The sequence below is a fragment of the Urocitellus parryii genome, chromosome 16 (assembly GCF_045843805.1).
Source record: "Urocitellus parryii isolate mUroPar1 chromosome 16, mUroPar1.hap1, whole genome shotgun sequence".
NCBI classification, from domain to species: Eukaryota; Metazoa; Chordata; class Mammalia; order Rodentia; family Sciuridae; genus Urocitellus; species Urocitellus parryii.
Genome location: NC_135546.1, coordinates 13,459,073 through 13,478,036, shown reverse-complemented (window position 1 = coordinate 13,478,036; position 18,964 = coordinate 13,459,073). Strand labels below are relative to the sequence as shown.

The following is an 18,964-nucleotide window of genomic DNA, read 5'->3' as shown; positions in this document are numbered from 1 at the left end:
TTTCTGAGTCTTCGTCTTTAGACCTGACCTCTTTCTGAGACCTAAGTCTTACTTCAGGAGCTGCCTGGATTTCTCTATCCAAACATTGTTGGCACCTCAGGGGCACCATTGTCAAACATCCTCAACTTTTCCACAAACTAAACTCTTCTCTTTCCCCTCATTATTGTAATGTCTCTACTGTTCTCCCAGTCACCCATGTGTTGAGTCAGAAGATAAATTATTGTTTTACATGAAAGCATTTGATAATTCACAGTAATCCTCAGGGAACTTTTTTTTTTCCTTTGCCTTTTCAGTTTTGTTAACAAAAGGAAGCCACTGCCCAAAACGGTGTATAACTTGCTCTCTGATCGTGATTTAAAGAAAAAACTAAAACAGCATGGATTGTCTACTCAAGGAAATAGACAGCAGCTTATTAAAAGGCATCAAGAATTTGTACATATGTACAATGCCCAATGTGATGCTTTGCATCCTAAATCAGGTAAAGTAGTAAAATAATGAGTTATGTTTATCATCTGTGTAAAACACTTCTGTGTAGCTTAGAGATTACAAACCATAGAGGAAAAAATTTTAGTGAGTACATTTTTGGTAATAGATAAGATATGCAGATTTATTCCTTCAGATGATACCTAGAGATTACTACAATAAGCCAGCCTTTTTCTCAGCCTGTCTCCTAATCCCCAAGTCACCATTCTCAGAAACAGCACTGTTACCAGGTTCTTAGGCATTTTTCAGATAGCATGGTGGTGAAGAGTAGATCTGCCGGAGATACTGGGCTACTGTCCCAGTTCTTCAGCTCTGTGGCTGGGTGACTCTGGGCAAATTACTTGCTATCTCTGTACCTCAGTTTTCTTATCCATAAAAGAATGGTTATGATACTATATATCCCCTCCTGTGTGTCTCATTTTGGATATTCACTTGCATCCTTTAAAATACCCTTTATAATAAACTAGTAATGTGTTTCTTTGAGTTCTGTGTTTCTTTGAATTTGTATCAAACTTGAGGAAGTGTTACCAGATCCAAGCCTTCCTGCCTGTTACTAGAAAACCAATACTGGGGAAAGGAGAGCTGGTGGGAAAGGAATCACGTTTTTTCAAGAGCTGGCACCCTGAGAAAATGGGGGAGCTATCATGCTCCGAAGAAGCCCATGTTAGGGAACTCATTTATGCAAAAAGAGATGGAAAGGAGGTACAGGAGGCATTTGGGGCGGGATCTTTGTCATCTAGGGCATGTTGTCAACCTCAGTCTAGTCTGACTGCAACATGGCTATCTTGACCTGAGTCTAGTTTGTATAATTCTTTAGGTAAACATATTACTTTTTGCAAGTTAAACTTCACAGAAAACCTATATGCTTTGTATTAATTGCTGCATAGGACTAAAGAATAAGAAGAGTTAAACATTAGGATATAATCTGAAGGTCACTAGATGTTCTAGGTTCTGTAAATCTAAAGAAAGATTATTTAGCAGGTAACCTTTTAATCACTTTGGGGTGGCTTTCCTTTAGACTTTAGGATGCTGAGCAAAGGGAAGCGAATCAAAAGTAAGTCTGCCAAGGACAACTGGCAGAGGGACAGCATTATCACTGTCACAACTGGATTGTGCAAACCCTGGTTAGTCAAAAACACTAGTGAACAACCTGTGGCTTATGATTGGCATTGGAAGCATACAAGAGACAGTCTTGTGGGATAGAGCCCTTGTCTCGTGGGATCTGATGCTCTTTCAAGGTAGATAATAAGGGAATTGAATTGAGCATATAGCTGGTATCTTTTGAAGAATTGCTTGCTTGCATGGTATATGAGGGGAAATCGCCACACATCTTATTTCAGAAGTATGAGAGTATAGTGTGAGAGACTAAGTTTCTTTTTTCTTTATTTTATTTTGTAGATGGACAGCATGCCTTTATTTAATTTTTTATGCAGTGCTAAGGATTGAACTCAGTGCTTCACATATGCTAGGCAAGTGCTCTGCCGTGAGCTACAGCCCCAGCCCCTGAATTTTTCTGCTGTACACACACAAAAACAAACAAACAAAAAACAATAACAATAGCAAAAAACTTTTATTTTTCATCATTATCTAGTTTGCCATATGCATCTTTAACTTATTATAGTCTACCTTCAAATAATATATTACTTCATGTGTAAGGGAAGGATCCTACAACTTCCATTCTTTTTATTATTGTCATAGATTTTTCTTCTGTTTATGTTAAAAACTCCTTAATACCTTTTGCTTTAAGCTGTCACTTTTCTTTTAGATAAAATAAAAAGTAATTGGACATTGTGGCACATTTCTGTAATCCCAGCTGCTTGGGAGGCTGAAGAAGGAGGATTCTAAGTTCAAGGGTAGCCAGGGCAATTTAGCACAACCTGTCTCAAAATAAGAGATAAAAAGGTATAGGGATGTAGTTCAGTAGCAAGTGTGTGAGTCCATGGGTTCAGTCCTGGTCCTTAAAAAAAAAAGTCTATCTACATATTTATCATTTCTAGCATTCTACATTTCTTTTGTAGATTTAGACTTCCATCCACTGTCATTTTTTTTTCCCTGAAAAACTTAGTCACTATTTCTTGTAATGCACATATATTGTTGAGACAGATTCTCTCAGCTTTTGTTTGTCTGAAATGGTCTTAATTTTGCATTCTTTTTTTTTAAAGTGTGTGTGTGTGTGTGTGTGTGTGTGTGTGTGTGTGTGTGTGTGTAATGCTCTACCACTGAGCTATATCCCCAGCCCTTTTTTATTTTGAGATAGGGTTTTGCTAAGTTGCCCAGGCTGGCCTTGAACTTGTGATGTGATCTTCCTTAGCTTCTGAAGTAGCTGGGACTGTAGGCATGTGCTTAAAAATTATTTTGTTCAGAAATGATACTGAATTTGTAGGAAAGCTGAAAGGTTATCATAAAGAACATATGTATACCCTTTATACAAAATGCCCCACTTGCTCTTTACTTATAGTTTCTATCTCTTTTTCTCTGTTGGTATGTGTGTGGGTGTGCATATATTCACACATACATTTATCTTCTTAATTAATTAATTAATTAATTTTATTTATGTATATATGACAGCAGAATACATTTTGATTCATTGTATACAATTGTAGCACAACTTCTCATTTCTCTGGTTATACATGATGTAATGTTACACCACATGTACAGTCATATATGTACCCAGGGTAATGATGTCCATCTCATTCCACCATCTTTCCTGCCCCCATGCCTCCTCCCCACTCCTCTCTCCCCTTTGCCCAATCCGAGTTCCTCTATTTTTCCTATCCCCCCCCCCATTATAGATCAGCAGCCTTAAATCAGAGAGAATATTTAGCCTTTTTTTCGGGGGGAGGGGATTGACAACTTCACTTAGCAAGATATTCTACAACTCTATCCATTTACCTGCAAATGCCATAATTTTATTCTCTTTTAATGCTGGGTGATATTCCATTTTGTATATATACCACAGTTTCTTTATCCATTCATCTATTGACGGGCATCTAGATTGCTTCCACAGTTTAGCTATTGTGAGTTGAGCTTCTGTAAATGTTGATGTGGCTGCCTTACTAGAGTATACTGATTTTAAGTCCTTTAGGTGTAGACTGAGGAGTGGGATAGCTAGGTCAAATGCTGAGTTTTCCAAGGAATCTCTAAACCTATGAGAATAAATTGCATAACCTGGTCTCTTTACCTCTAAATACTTCATTGTGTATTTCCTTGGGTGGGTGAGGGGATAGTATTTATTGTCGATATACATTTACAGTTGGAATACTCTAATTTATCATCTCTGTTCCAGTTGCTTCAGTGGATCCAATAATGGCCTTTATGGATTTTTTTTTGTCCACTGAAGGATATGATCCAGTTTTGGATCACTTATTGCATTTAGTTGTATTATCTTTTCAATCTCTTTCAGTGTGAAACAATTAGTCTCTCATGACATTGGCCTTTAAAAAAAAAAAAACTGTCTTTGGTGTGTGTGTATATATAATTTATATAATTTCATCGAGGTTGTGCATTCATAGCCAAAAACTATGTGAGGGTTTTTTTCCCTCAAACTGTCAGTTCTATGGATGCTTGACACTTATGAGCCCATTTTTGTGATATTAATTTAATAACTTGGTCAGTGTCTCCATTGTGTATGTTGTTTTCCCTCTTACTAGTGAGAAATCTATAGAGAGATAAAACCGTTCTCTACCTTATTAATGTTTCACATGTGTACTTAGCTTCCTGTGGTAACTTACCTGACTCTTTTCTGTGATAGTTATGAAATGATTTCCCAGCTCCATCACTCCCTTCACATTTGCCAGTTGGCACTTGTTATGATTCTGAAAACAAGAGCCTTTCCTCTACCTTGTTTCCCACCCCCACTTCATTTGTTATGGATATGGATCCACAGATTTATAGCTTCTTACCATTCCTGGTTATTGTGGTGTTTGTAGTTTTTCAGATTTGACCAGTAGGAGGTCTTCATACTGATTCCTAGTCCTCTTAACATGCATCCATTGCTTTTATTGCCATTTCCTTCTTTATGGCATAGTAAAATCTTGTCCTTCCACATCCCAGCCCTGGAATTAGCCATTTCTCTGAGGAGCTCTGAGAAACCAAGATGCTTCTAGGCTTTGCAGATGGAGTTTGGGAGTGTGTGTGTGTGTGTGTGTGTGTGTGTGTGTGTGTGTGTGTACATATGTATACATATATATGCATATGGACAGATGGATACATACATAAATGCACATGTGTGCACACATTTGTAACATGTATATGGATGCATGTAAATCCATTTACACTTACCATGTTTTTAGAGATCATGAGAATACACCAAAACCTCTACTTTTAGTCCAACCCTTCAGGGTTCTTTACTTTTCTCTAATCTGTGTTTTTCCTTTTTTTCTAGTCAGAATCATCCCTTCTACGAGAATCAAAACTTTTTCTAATTTGTTATTTATTTGATATATAGTGAGGCTTGCTTGTTTTACTTTATATCCAACTTTTGTTGTTATTATTTACTTCCCTCTTGAAATTATAAAATGTAAATAACTTGAATGTGTAACATTGAAACCACTGAAAATATATTTTTTTGCAGTGGACCATCTGCTGTCATGAAGTATGACAGAGTTGCAGCATCGTTTTCTTTTGTTTGAAGAGGGTTCCTAATCTTTTGTTGGATCATTTTATGATGGTAGCTTTAAAATTCCTGTCAGATAATTCTAACAACTGAGTTATCCTGTTTTTTTTTTTTTTTTTTTAATTTTATCCTGGAAATTCTGAGTGTTTTAGAATGGGACTTAGAACCTATTTAATTATTATACATAGTAGGAAATCACCTTGTTGGGGTTTAGCCTACTTAGTGGGCTGAGTGTGACAGTTTAGTCTCCAGAGCTTTGCAGTGTTACTCTGGTCTTTGTTTAATTGTAATTTAGAGGCCACTTGGAGAATGTGGTGTTCCATACTGTGGTTTAGTTCTTAAGCCTCTTGGCAAACTGAATTGTACAGTTTTACATGTGAATCAATCAGGAGTGCACTAGGATTTCCTGGGTAGGTGTAAAGAATTCTCTTCTGCATATTCATTCTCTTTGGGCTCCTCCCAAAGAGAGAGTGAAGATACTACTTGCCACTGCCAGGTCCAGGGTAGAAATCTCCATTCTTCCCTAGGCTTTCACTGACACTGTGTTGGTTGGGGAGGAAAGCTGGCCCTAGGCCTCCTGCTACCTCTCTAAGCCCACACTCCCCGTTTGTTCTGTGATGGTACTGCTGGGGGCCGGGAGTATCAGCAGTGTTTAGCTTGGTAGGTGAGGTATTGTCAAAAAGATTTCTAGATACTTCCTTTCACAGTCTTCTGCTTAGAGAGAGTAGATTTTCCTTGGGACTTTTTTGTCAGTGCTTATTGATAGTTCCAGCTTAGTATGTGATATATAGAAGATAAAATGAAAATGCAGGGAGTTCAGTTCTGCATCTTTTTTCAAATTGAGGTTCTCAGCAGTCCTTCATTTTTTTTTCAGTTTTTAAATTTTAATTTGTTATATATGACAGCAGAACACATTATAATTCATACTACACATATAGACCACAATTTTTCATATCTCCTGGTTGTACACAAATTAGAGTCACACAATTTATATCTTCATATATGTACTTAGGGTAATGATGTCCATCTCGTTTCACCATCTTTCCTATCCCCATTCCCCCCCTCCCTTTTTCTCCCTTCCCCTTTCCCCTTTGCCCTATCTAGAATTTATCTAATCTTCCCAAGCCCCCCACCCCTGCCACATTATGGATCAGTAGCCTTAAATCAGAGAAAACATTTGGCATTTGTTTTTTTTGGGATTAGCAAACTTCACTTAGCATTATCTTCTCCAACTCCATCCATTTACCTGCAAATGCCATGATTTGTTCTCATTTAATGCTGAATAATATTCTATTGTGTGTATATGCCACTTTTTTAATCCATTCATCTACTGAAGGGCGTCTACGTTGGTTCCACAGTTTAGATATTGTGAATTGTGCTGCTATAAACATTGATGTTACTGTGTCCCTGTAGTATGCTGTTTTTAAAAATCTTTGGGTATAGACTGAGGAGTGGGATAGCTCGGTCAGATACTGGTTCCATTCCCAGTTTTCTAAGGATTCTCCATACTGCTTTCCATATTGGCTGCACCAATTTGCAGTCCCATCAGCAATATACGAGTGTGCCTTTTTCCCCACATCCTTTCAACACTTATTGTTATTTGTATTCTTAACAGCTGCCATTCTGACTGGACTGCATAGTTTTGATTTGCATTTCTCTAATTGCTAGAGATGTTGAACATTTTTTCATATATTTGTTGATCAATTGTATATCTTCTTCTGTGAAATGTCTGTTAAGTTCCTTGGCCCATTTATTGACTAGGTTATTTTTTTTTTTTTTTGGTGTTAAGGTTTTTGAGTTCTTTATATATCCTTGAGATGAATGCTCTATCTGACTTGCGTGTGGTAAGAATTTGTTCCCAAATTGTAGGCTCTCTATTCACCTGATTGTTTCTTTTGCTGAGCAGAAGTTTTTATTTTGAATCCATCCCATTTGTTGATTCTTGATATTAATTCTTGTGCTATAGGAGTCTTATTAAGGAAGTTGGGGCCTAATCTGACATGATAGAGATTTGGCCTAATTTGTCTTCTAATAGACACAGTGTCTCTGGTTTAATTTCTAGGTCCATGATTCACTTTGAGTTTTGTGCATGGTTAGAGATAGAGGTTTAATTTCATTTTGTTGCATATGGATTTCCAGTTTGCCCAGCACCATTTGTTGAAGAGGCTATCTTTTCTCCAATGTACGTTTTTGGCGCCTTTGTCTAATAGGATAACTGTAATTACGTGGGTTAGTAATGCTAAAGAAAGAAATTAAACAACACCTTAGAAGATGGAAAAATCTACTTTGTTCTTTTTAGGCACAATTAATATTGTCAAAATGACCATACTACCAAAAGCACTATACAGATTTAATGCAATTCTCATCAAAATCCCAATGACATTCCTCATAGAAATAGAAAAAGCAGTCATGAAACTCATCTGGAAAAATAAGAGACCCAGAATTGCTAAAGCAGTCCTTAGCAAGAAGAGTGAAGGTGGCATCACTATACCAGACCTTAAACTATACTACAGAGTATAGTAACAAAAATGACATGGTATTGGCACCAAAATAGCAGTCCATCTTTGTACCTTTCAGTGTTCTCTTAAAATTGTTGTATCCAAGGTAGTTGTCTTTAGTGGGGAAGAAGAGGGAGAAATGAATCTAGCCCATCTTGTTTGGAATCAGGAGTTCTTTTTCTTGTGTTTCTAATTTCTGTCATAGGTGTATGCACATTTAGGATTATTGCATCTTCTTGGTGAATTGACTTTGTTTTTCACTTGAATTTTACTCTTTATCCCTGATAACATTGATTGTTCTGAAGCCAGTTGTGCTAATACAGTTATTCTAGGCTTCTTTGCATTAGTGTTTACATGATACATCTCTGTCCATACTTTTATTTCTAATCTGTCTTTTTATTTAAAATAGGTTTTTATTGCAATTTGCTCTTGTTCTTTTTAAAATCCAGTCTGACTTTGTTTTTGTCTTTTATTTGGTTCTTTTAGACCATTCATGTTTAGTGTAATTATTGATGGAGTTGGCTTAAATTTAACATCTTGCTAAATTTTTTTTCTTCTGTCTGCTTTTGGTCTTTTAATCATTTTTTTAAAGCTGTCTTTTTGTTGATTTAGCATTTCTTATTGTTCCACTTTATTTTTACAGTTGGCTTAGTATTTCTTAGTATTTCTGGGAAAACTGGAAATCCATTTGCACCAAAATGAATCTGAATCCCTATCTCTCGCCGTGCACAAAAGTTAACTCAAAATGGATCAAGGAGCTTGATATTAAATCAGAGACACGGCATCTGATAGAAGAAAAAGTTGGTTATGATCTACACGCTGTGGGATCGGGCTCCAAATTCCTCAATAGGACACCCATAGCGCTAGAGTTAACAAATAGAATCAACAAATGGGACTTACTCAAACTAAAAAGTTTTTTCTCAGCAAAAGAAACAATAAGAGAGATAAACAGGGAGCCTACATCCTGGGAACAAATCTTTACTCCACACACTTCAGATAGAGCCCTAATAACCAGAATATACAAAGAACTCAAAAAATTTATAAGATAACAATAAGATAACAAATAACCCAATCAATAAATGGGCCAAGGACCCGAACAGACACTTCTCAGAGGAGGACATACAATCAATCAACAAGTACATGAAAAAATGCTCACCATCGCTAGCAGTCAGAGAAATGCAAATCAAAACTACCCTAAGATACCATCTCACTCCAGTAAGACTGGCAGCCATTAGGAAGTCAAACAACAATAAGTGCTGGAGAGGATGCGGGGAAAAGGGCACTCTTGTTCATTGCTGGTGGGACTGCAAATTGGTGCAGCCAATTTGGAAAGCAGTATGGAGATTTCTCGGAAAGCTGGGAATGGAACCACCATTTGACCCAGCTATTCCCCTTCTCGGTCTATTCCCTAAAGCCCTAACAAGAGCATGCTACAGGGACACTGCTACATCGATGTTCATAGCAGCTCAATTCACGATAGCAAGACTGTGGAACCAGCCTAGATGCCCTTCAATAGATGAATGGATAAAAAAAATGTGGCATTTATACACTATGGAGTATTACTCTGCATTAAAAAATGACAAAATCATAGAATTTGGAGGGAAATGGATGGCATTAGAGCAGATTATGCTAAGTGAAGCTAGTCAATCTTTAAAAAACAAATACCAAATGACTCCTTTGATATAAGGGGTGTAAACAAGGACAGGGTAGGTACGAAGAGCTTGAGAAGAATATTTACAGTAAACAGGGATGAGAGGTGGGAGGGAAAGGGAGTGAGAAGGGAAATTGCATGGAAATGGAAGGCGATCCTCAGGGTTATACAAAATGTCATATAAGAGGAAAGGAGGGGTAAGACAAGAGAATACAAATGGAAGAAATGATTTACAGTAGAAGGGGTAGAGAGAGAAAAGGGGAGGGGAGGGGAGGGGAGGGGAGGGGGGATAGTAGACAATAGGACAGACAGCAGAATACATCAGACACTAGAAAGGCAATATGTCAATCAATGGAAGGGTAACTGATGTGATACAGCAATTTGTATACGGGGTAAAAGCGGGAGTTCATAATCCACTTGAATCAAACCGTGTAATATGATGTATTAAGAACTATGTAATGTTATGAACGACCAATAAAAAAAAAAAATGTGGTCACTCTACGGTTTGCAATATATATCCTTAGTTACAGTCTACCTTCAAATAGCATACAGCTTGCTTTAGTTGTTTATTAAACATTTTAACAGTGTATTCTCAGTTCTTAATTTTTTGTGCTATTGAATCACATAATACATTGCTATTGTTTTCGTAACAAACAGATAATTTGTTTTAGAGGAGTTAAAAAGAAAAATGCACATTTTACGTTTACCTTTATGATTGCTGTTTCCAGTAGTTTGTTTATATTATAGAGATCAATTTCTGGTTTTCTGCTTAAAGAACTTCCTTTAATATGTTTTATAGTAGAGGACTGCTAATAAATTCCTGTCTGCTTGTGGTTGTCTCAGAATTTTTTTTTTAATTTAACATCTTGCTAAATTTTTTTCTTCTGTTTAACTTTTGAAAGATACCTTCATTGTTATAGAAATCTAAATTAGTAAACTTTTTTTGGGTCAGTGCTTTAAAAATGTTACTGCATTATTTTCTGCCTGGAATAGTTTCTGATTAGAGATGTGATATAATTCTGGATGTTTTTTATGTAATATACTTTTCCCCTTCTGGCTTCAAGATTTTATGTGGGTACACGTTGTTGTTTGTTTTTGTATTTGTTTTATTTTGTATTAATGTTCTTTGACTTTTTTGCATTTGTAATTTGGTGTCTTTCATTATATTTGACAAGTTCTAGACATTAGGTTTTCAACTATTTCTTTTCTTCTCTTCATTTCTTTGGGATTTCTATTACATTTGTTTTATTCTTCTCCTATTGTCCTACAGCTTAGATGCTTTGTTTGTTGTGTATTCTATTTTCAGATTGGATAATACCAATCCCATTTCAGTTTCATTATTTTTCCCCATAAGTATTTCAAATTATCCTGTTACCTTTTCTTTTTAAATCTAGCATTTTTATTTATTTTACTATTATTTTGTTGGTACTGGGGATTGAACCCAGGGGCATTTAACCTTGAGCCACATCCCCATCCCTTTTTATTTTTTATTTTGAGACAGGGTCTAACTAAATTGCTGAGGCTGACTTTGAAATTGTAGTTCTCTAGCTTCAGCCTCTCAAGTCACTGGGATTATAGGCATGCACACTGTGCCTGGCTATTTTATTCTTTTTTTTTTTTTTTAATTTTTAAAATTTTTGTTTTTTAGTTGTTGATAGTCCTTTATTTATTTTACATAGTGCTGAGAATCGAACCCAGTGCCTCACACATGCCAGGCAAGTACGCTACCGCTGAGCCCCAACCCTAGCCCTATTTTATTCTTTTTTAAGGAAAGAATTTCTACTGATACATTTTCTCCTGAAATGCTCCATTTGTTCATATTATTTGTCTTTTCCACTAGATCTTTAGTATATTATTAATTGTTATTTTGTATCCCATGTCTTATAATTTTAATATCTTGATGCAATCTGAGTTTGTTTTCTTATTACTGTTACAAGTCTTTGTTGAAAGCCAGACTTTATATGTAAGAATGTAAGAATCTGAATACTGAAGTATTATATAGTATTTGTGCCTAGAAGTAGATGTGTCTCTTCTTCTGCTAGGTCTTTATTACTTGGGATTCTTCAAATTTAGTCTATACTTGTACTTGGTTTGGATTTTGTTGTTGCTATGGTTACCCTCAGAGCAACATAATTTTCACATTTCTTGAGAACTCCCTTGTAGCTTTTGTTGGTGGGTGAGTTGTCATTAATTTTTTTTTTTAATGTCTACCATGCATAACTGAGGTTTCCCCTGTGATCCTGTACCTTATGTTCATTTCTTTCCCAGTGATGGAGGAAGCTTGCTGTTGCTTATCTCTTGGAGGCTGCTCAGTTCTTGGCACAGAGCAAGGGGCCCTTCTCTGTTGTACTGATTCAGACTGTCTCAGGCAGGCCCTTTGATTCTGGTCCCCAGGGGTAGGGTTCTCAGTTACCAGTACCACCCACAGTGGTGTAGTGGTCTTCTAGTTTGGGCCTGGAGTGGGATTTTGACCCTTTTGCAGGGGTAGAGGTTTTTGTCTGTGGTTATTTGCTTACTTTCCCCAACAGTAGTAGGGATTTACTTGTATTCTGAGGGCAGTAGTTTTGCTGATCCTTTTCCAGTGGTTTAGTCCTTTCATTTCTTAAGGGATAAAGATTTAGTTGGGACTTCATCTCTGTCCTGCACTGTGGGTCTCTTCTTTCCCATGCCTGAAACTGGAGGGAGAATTTTTTCTTATTATTTATATTTCCCCAGTGAAAGACAGACTGGATACTCCTGAGTAGAAAACAGCCTGCATTGCATGTGATGCTCCTTGTTTTTAAGCCCCCCTGAGCTTTAATCTTCCTAGAAGCCCACCTTTGTTTGGCCTTTTGCAATTCATCAAAAAGTTTAACTAAAATCCTCTTACTCAGAGGCAGGGTAGTCCCAGTTTTTCTCCTGTACACTGTATTGTGTTCACTGGTGCTTATGACCCCACCCTACCCCAGGCACCTCTCTTGTCTTAGGTTTCAGGCTAGTTGGTGATTTTAGATCTAATGAAGGAAAAAAAATTGTGGTTTTATAGATTATGAGCTTTTTCTTTCCATTAGGGTTAGAGTGACTCTGTTTCCAACTCTCTACATCCTAAAAAGAATCGGAACTCTCTCTGAAAGAGATGGAAGGAAGCTCCTAAATTGTAACTAATCCTAAGATCTTTTTGTTAAAACCTTAGAAGAGGGTATGCTGGATGTTCTCTGTCTTGAATTGATGAATTGGATAGAATGCATATGGTTCTTTTGCTTTCCTATATTACCTACCTTGACTTAGTAGCTTTAGAAAGGAGAGAAGTGCTAGCAGAGAAAGGTACTATTTACATTGCTTTTACCAGTCTTACTATATTAGGGAGGCAGAAAGTACATCTCAGTGCTTGGAAAACACTCAGCTGCTTGCTTTCTTAGATGATTCTCTTAAGGTTTGTGATTTTTTTTTTTTAAAGAAACTTTAGTAGGGATTATTTCAAGCCAATTTAGAAGTAAAGAGTATACTGGTTTCCCTCATATATCTACTGCACAATTTAAGCAATTATCAGACTACCCTCAAGTTCTTTTTCATCTACCATTTTCAATTCCCCCCACCGATGGATTATTTGAAGCAAATTCCAGACATATATTATCTTTCATATGTAAATGAGCATAAGAGATTGTAGATTCTTATTCCTATCATATGTACCTTAGTTTTAATTTTTAATACATTGATTTTGGATGCAGAAGGATATCATTTACAAATTCTATACTCTTTACATTCAAATGTGTGACAGAGTGTATTCCAGATCTCTCTGATATGTATAATTAGTAATTATACCTATAGGTAAAAGTTCTAGAAATAGAATTTTTTCCCTCTGGTATTTGTAGACTTCTTCTCTCTTTGAAAAGTAACCTGTTGTACTACATTTAACATATTGGAGTTTGAGCAGGTAGCCCCTAAGAATTGAAAACATATAAATAAATGAATCTTCGTATTCCACTGGGATTATTGTTTATACCTATGCATTCAAAGGAAAAAACAAAATTATTTGACTTTTCTTTTGGTTATACTTTGAACTGTGTTATACTAAAACTGTGTTTTAATTTCATGTTATATTTTTTTAACCTAGGTTGAAATGATATTAGGCTTAGAAAAATTGCAAGAATAGAACAGAGGTATAGCCAGGCATGGTGGCACATGCCTGCGTGCGTGCCTGTAATTGCAGGGGCTTGGGAGGCTGAGGCAGGAGGATTGCAAGTTCAAAGCCAGCCTCAGGAAAATTGAGGTGCTAACTACTCAGTGAGACCCTGTCTCTAAATAAAATACAAAGAAAGGGGCGGGGGGCTGGGGAATGTGGCTCTGTATTCCAGTGTCCCTGAATTTAACCTCTAGTGCCAAACAACAACAACAACAGAGATATATCCATCACCCAGCTTCCTCTAGTGTTAACAACTTTCATACCCATAACACATCAATCAAAACCATGTGATTAACAATGATTATATGTTCTTATTTTAACAGCTGCTGAAATAGTCCAGGAACTTGAAAACATGGAAAAGACCAGGATGCGTCTTGAAGCAAGTAAACTCAACGAAAGTGTAAGTTGATGGTCTATTTCAGTGTCTGGTTAGAAATAAGGGGAATAGAAGTTTAATACCTACCAAAATTAAAGCCAGCCATTTTAAAATTATTTAGTAGGACATATACTAGACTACATTTAATATATAAGATTTACTTGCAGAACATTTTAGCATGGATTCAATTATGTTTAGTAGACTTTAACACAGAATGCAATCCAAAGTAGAATTTGTTCATGAGCTGGAGTTCTGAGGAAAAAGCCCATGCTTTTTCATAATGGAGCTTTGATATTGGCCCAATCACGTTTGAACAATTATTTAATCTCTGTGGCCTTCAGGATCTTCTCATCTGTAAAACTAAGCGGCTGAACATGACTTCTAAGATCCTCTTTTAACTCTGAAATTATGCAATCCTGTGATTAATTATATCTATAGAGATGTTAAGTAATTACAAGAGTTTATAAGAATTAGGTGTTCTACAAAGCTTTTGAGGGAGTCAGAAACATAAAAATTTTCACTATTGCCTTCTTTTAGCTTTGTGGCTTAACATTTGAGGAAGGGATATCAAAGAAGAAAACGGTCACTTTGTCCTGTGATTATGGAGGAGGTGTTTGGGTCTCTCTCAAGTAGATTTTTCTAGACCCTTGGTAATGTCTTTGTAAGGAAGGCAATGATCTTAGGGAAGTAAGTTTATACCCAGGTAATAGAGAAAATGGGATTTCTATGCTCTTTATTTTTATTACCTTTGTGCTAATTGTAAATGGAGACTGTGATGAATTATGTAGGTAAGTTTCTGAGATTTTAAAAGTAGAACAAGAAATTTAACACACTAAGTCTTGTGTTAATTTCATTTTCTCTACGTATGATTTTTCTAATATAATCTGGAGAGTTTAGGTTAGAAAGGAAAGAAGGCAGATAATAAGGTGTGTCTTATTAACGATCAGCTAAATGTCTCCAGTCTTCTAGTTTCTAATATTACCTGTTGCATTAATGAGACTGGAAAATGAGATGTTGAAAATAGGAAATTTATTGGATTGTTTTCTTAATACTTTCTTTATTATAATGGGATCAGTGTTGCATTTGCTACTGGTGAGAAAAAAGTAATGAGTACAATGAATACTATTTATGATCATCAAAGGAAACACATAAGAATTGTTCTTAATCTATGTAAAACAGAGATAAGAGATTATTTTCCTTTAAATACATTGGAGAATTTAAAGTTTGTAGTATTTCCATTTTTGTCATTTTGGGGGAAATTTTAAAAATTTTTTTGATTATTTTAGGTAATGGTTTTTACGAAGGACCAAACAGAAAAGGAAATAGATGAAATTCACAGTAAATATCGTAAGTTGTACAAAGTTTTCTTTATTTGCAAAGAACTTGGGTTGATTGTTTTTATCTTAAGTAAATCTTAAAAACTGTTTTATGTTAATGTTCAATACGACTTTTGTTAATATTACTTCAGAGACTGAATTTTAGTTGTTTACTCAGTGACCTTCTTTTGTACTCAATGAACCTGCTTTTTGATTTATGACACTATCTTTGAGTTAATCACTAGACACTTTGCAAATACTAATTAGTTCTCAAAAAACATCTCTGTGAGAAGATGAGACTAGCTTGAGAACATTCCTGACTCTCTCCTGTCCTCAGGCCTTTAATAAAAATTCTTCTGTAAGAAATTTCAACACTTCTATAGCTTGCAAATTGTGCCAAAAATAGTTTTCATTTTATTCTTAACACCTCCGAACTTTATCACTTTCTTTTCCTTAAATGGTCTTTTTATATATCTTTCCCAGGCTAACACCATTCTGTTTTTGTCAATTGAATATTCTTTGTTCCCTTGGTTGCTTTCTTTTAATAGCTAAGCCAGGGAACCTGCCTAGAATCAGGTGGGCAGGATTTGATCTCTCAAACTGCATAAAAAGGAAGCAATCTCCTCAGATAGCGCCAACTATGTGCATGTATGAATATAACATTTTGAATCCCACTATTATGTATGATTATAATGTACCAATAAAAAAGAAATAAGCAAATGTTAAATTGTAAATGAATAAATATAAAAAAGAAAAGTGATACAGTCTGATCAAACTGGGGAGAAGCAGCAAGATTGTTTCTCCACTGGTCCTACAGAAACTGTTAAAAGTGGTAGAAACAAAAACCAGGTTTACACATGTAGATTTAGCTAGCCTTACAGTTTAATCATATATTTTAATTTGGTGTCAGTCTCCAAGTATGTTATTGATATATCTTCTTCTTGTAAACATTTCATTAATGTTTTATATGCATATAGTTTTTAAAAATCAGATATATCTATGAGGCCTAAACCATCAATTTTATCTCTCTTCCAGCAACAACCAGCCTCCTATCCCATAAGGTGACAGCTATTATGCCTTTGGTTAAAAAAAAATATGTATATATATATTACACACACACATATATATATGTAAAAGATTACAGTATAACAACTACTTATAGCATTGACATTGTATTGGGTATTAAAAGTAATCTGAAGATGATTTAAAGTATACAGGAGGTCAGGTATGGTGGTACATGCCTGCAATCCTAGCAACTTGGGAGGCTGAAGTAGAAAGATAACAAGTTTGAGACTAGCCTGGGCAACCTAATGGAAACCTGTCTCTAAATAAAAAATAAAAAGGTTTGAGAATGTAGCTCAGTGGCAGAACACCCATGGGTTCAATATCCAGAACTGGCGGAGGGGTGATAACTCTATTTCTTGAAGTTTTTCAGTTTTTTTTTTATGATTGACATGATAATAATATGAAAAAATGAAGATTTAGCTCTTTCATATATTCTGACCCCCGATTTGCCTCCCTCTTATCCTTTGAATATTGTTACGTAATAATGTTTTATTAGATCATTATTTAGGTTAGATACATTATTTACAACTTATACATACTATATGTATATATACATAGTATGGATGTAATCCTTTCAGGAAAACATTTAGTTTTCTATTTGTCTACTATGGGTATATTTCTGAACATTCCTCCTGAAGTATAAATTACTTTAATACATTTAAACACATATATTGTCAACTTAATTATTTGGCAGTGTTTTCCCCCAGAACTTTCTCTAACCTCTATTATACTTTTCAAGCCTCCTTTGGTTGCTTGTTTGGTCTCTCACATGGAATCTTCTGGAGATTCTGCTCTCTTCCCTCCTCTGTTTTTAGTATCCAAATCTGCCTTTTCTCTCCTTTTTTTTTTTTTTTTTTTTTTTTTGGTTTGGTAAAATACATTTTCCTGGAAAATTCTTAAGAAAGGGTATATGGAGGAATACTTTTTGAGATCTTACATAACAGTGAGTAATACCTTTATTATTGACTAATAATTTAGCTAGTTGTAGAATTTGAGGTTGGAAAGATTTTTTTTCTGTCTGAATTAGAAGGTATTCCTCCATTGCCTTCTGCATTCCCCCTTGCTCTCAATAACTAGCTTGTCATTCTGATTCTTTATTCTTCATATTGGCCTTTTTTTTTCCTTTCCTGACTCTCTGTTCATCTTCAAGTTCTGTCAGTCTCTTATTTTCTAAATAGTTCTTGATTCTGTGCACTTATTCTTCCCTCTAAATGACTCCCTGGGTTCAATCCCCCAGCACCAAAACAAACTACCTTCTGAAATTACTTGGTTTTTGATTGTGACATTGATGCTCTTCTGCCATTATCAAAAACTTTTCAGTGTCTTTCCATTACTCTTCAGATAAGACTCAATAAAATCTGTTATTACCTGAGTCTGGATTGCCTACCTCATTTGCCTCATTCTTCTTCTCCTCTACCTCTTTTATCAAGTTCTTTGCTGCTGCAGCAGGACCTTTGTTATGCTTTTCTCACTTTGTCTTGAGTTGTCTCCTCTTAATTGTATTTGTGGCCCTATCTACACTCCCACCTCATTATTAGATTAATTGTAGTTTTCATGGGAAACCCTCCTGACTTCCCAGCCAAGGTAAGGTTTCCTTTACAGCCATGTGCTGCATAAAGATGTTTCTTTCAATTGCAGACTACATTTGTGACAGTGGTCCCATAAGTTTATAATGGAGCTGAAAAATTCCTATTGCCTAGTGGCATTCTACTCACTGTTGTGTTACTGTTTCCTACAGTATTCAGTGCAATTACATGCTATATAGGACTGTAGTATAGGGGCAATAAGCCCAGGTGTGTAACAGACTAGAGCATTTAGGTTTGTGCTCTGTGATGTATGCACAGTGATGGCGTTTCTTAGGCTATATCCCTGTCCTTAAGAGATGCCTGTCTGGCCTTATCATTCTTTACTATTCATTCAGTACAAGCTTTCTTAGTACTTATTATATGCTAGATATGTGCTAGCTGCTGGTGATATATGAATGAACAATATAGACAAAAACTCTTGGAGTGTATATTCTATTGTTTTAGAAAGTGATAAGTGAAAAATTAAAGCAAGAATGTGTAAGAAATTTTAAACTTTTGACAAGATAGCCACAGTTATTGTCAGTTAATATTATTATTTCTAAATTTAATTATGTTTATATTCTAATTGTGTGATAAGGCTGCTATGACAAAGGTACCACAGAGTGGCTTAAATAACAGAAATTTATTGTCTCACAAATCTGGAGTCTAAAAGTTCAAAACAAGGTGTCAGCAGGGTTGGTTCCTTTGAGGACCATGATGGAAGGGCCTATCTTAGGCCTCTCTCCTTGGCTTGTTGATGGTTGCTTCTCCCTATTTCTGTTCCCATCATCTATTTTCTAGATATTCCTCTGTGTCCAAATGTCCTTTTAATAAACATAATCAGTCTTATTGGATTAGGGCTCTCATCCTAATGGCCTCATGTTAACTTGATTACTTCTGTAAATACCCTATTTCCAAATGAGGCCTCATCCTAAGGTATTGGGCTTAAGTCTTCAACATATGAACTACAGTTTTATAATGTACAGAGGAAATGTTTTTATCTTATTCACCATTTGACAGAACAGTGTCTACAATCAGTATCTTTTCTGTACTTAGCACTTGCAAGTTCTCTACCACTGAGCCACATCCCAGCACAGTATGTTTTTGACCAAGTGAATGAGTAGATGAGAATGGGGAGGCACCATAGTTTTTAATCACAATCTATCAAGCCTATAGAAAGTAAAGTAAGAGAATCTAAACATTTTCTACATCTGTCACTATTCTAACTTTTCT

The 18,964-nt window shown here is 35.7% G+C and overlaps 1 protein-coding gene across 1 annotated transcript in view; it reads left to right on the top strand.

The window, feature by feature from the left end:
* The window catches only part of Rad18 (RAD18 E3 ubiquitin protein ligase), a 96,487-nt gene that overhangs the window by 31,305 nt on the left and 46,218 nt on the right, over positions 1–18,964 (top strand). The window contains exons 7-9 of the mRNA XM_026383113.2: positions 294–478; positions 13,733–13,809; positions 15,072–15,132. Of these exons, the coding sequence (XP_026238898.2) occupies positions 294–478; positions 13,733–13,809; positions 15,072–15,132 (323 nt within the window). The remainder of the gene's footprint in view (positions 1–293; positions 479–13,732; positions 13,810–15,071; positions 15,133–18,964) is intronic.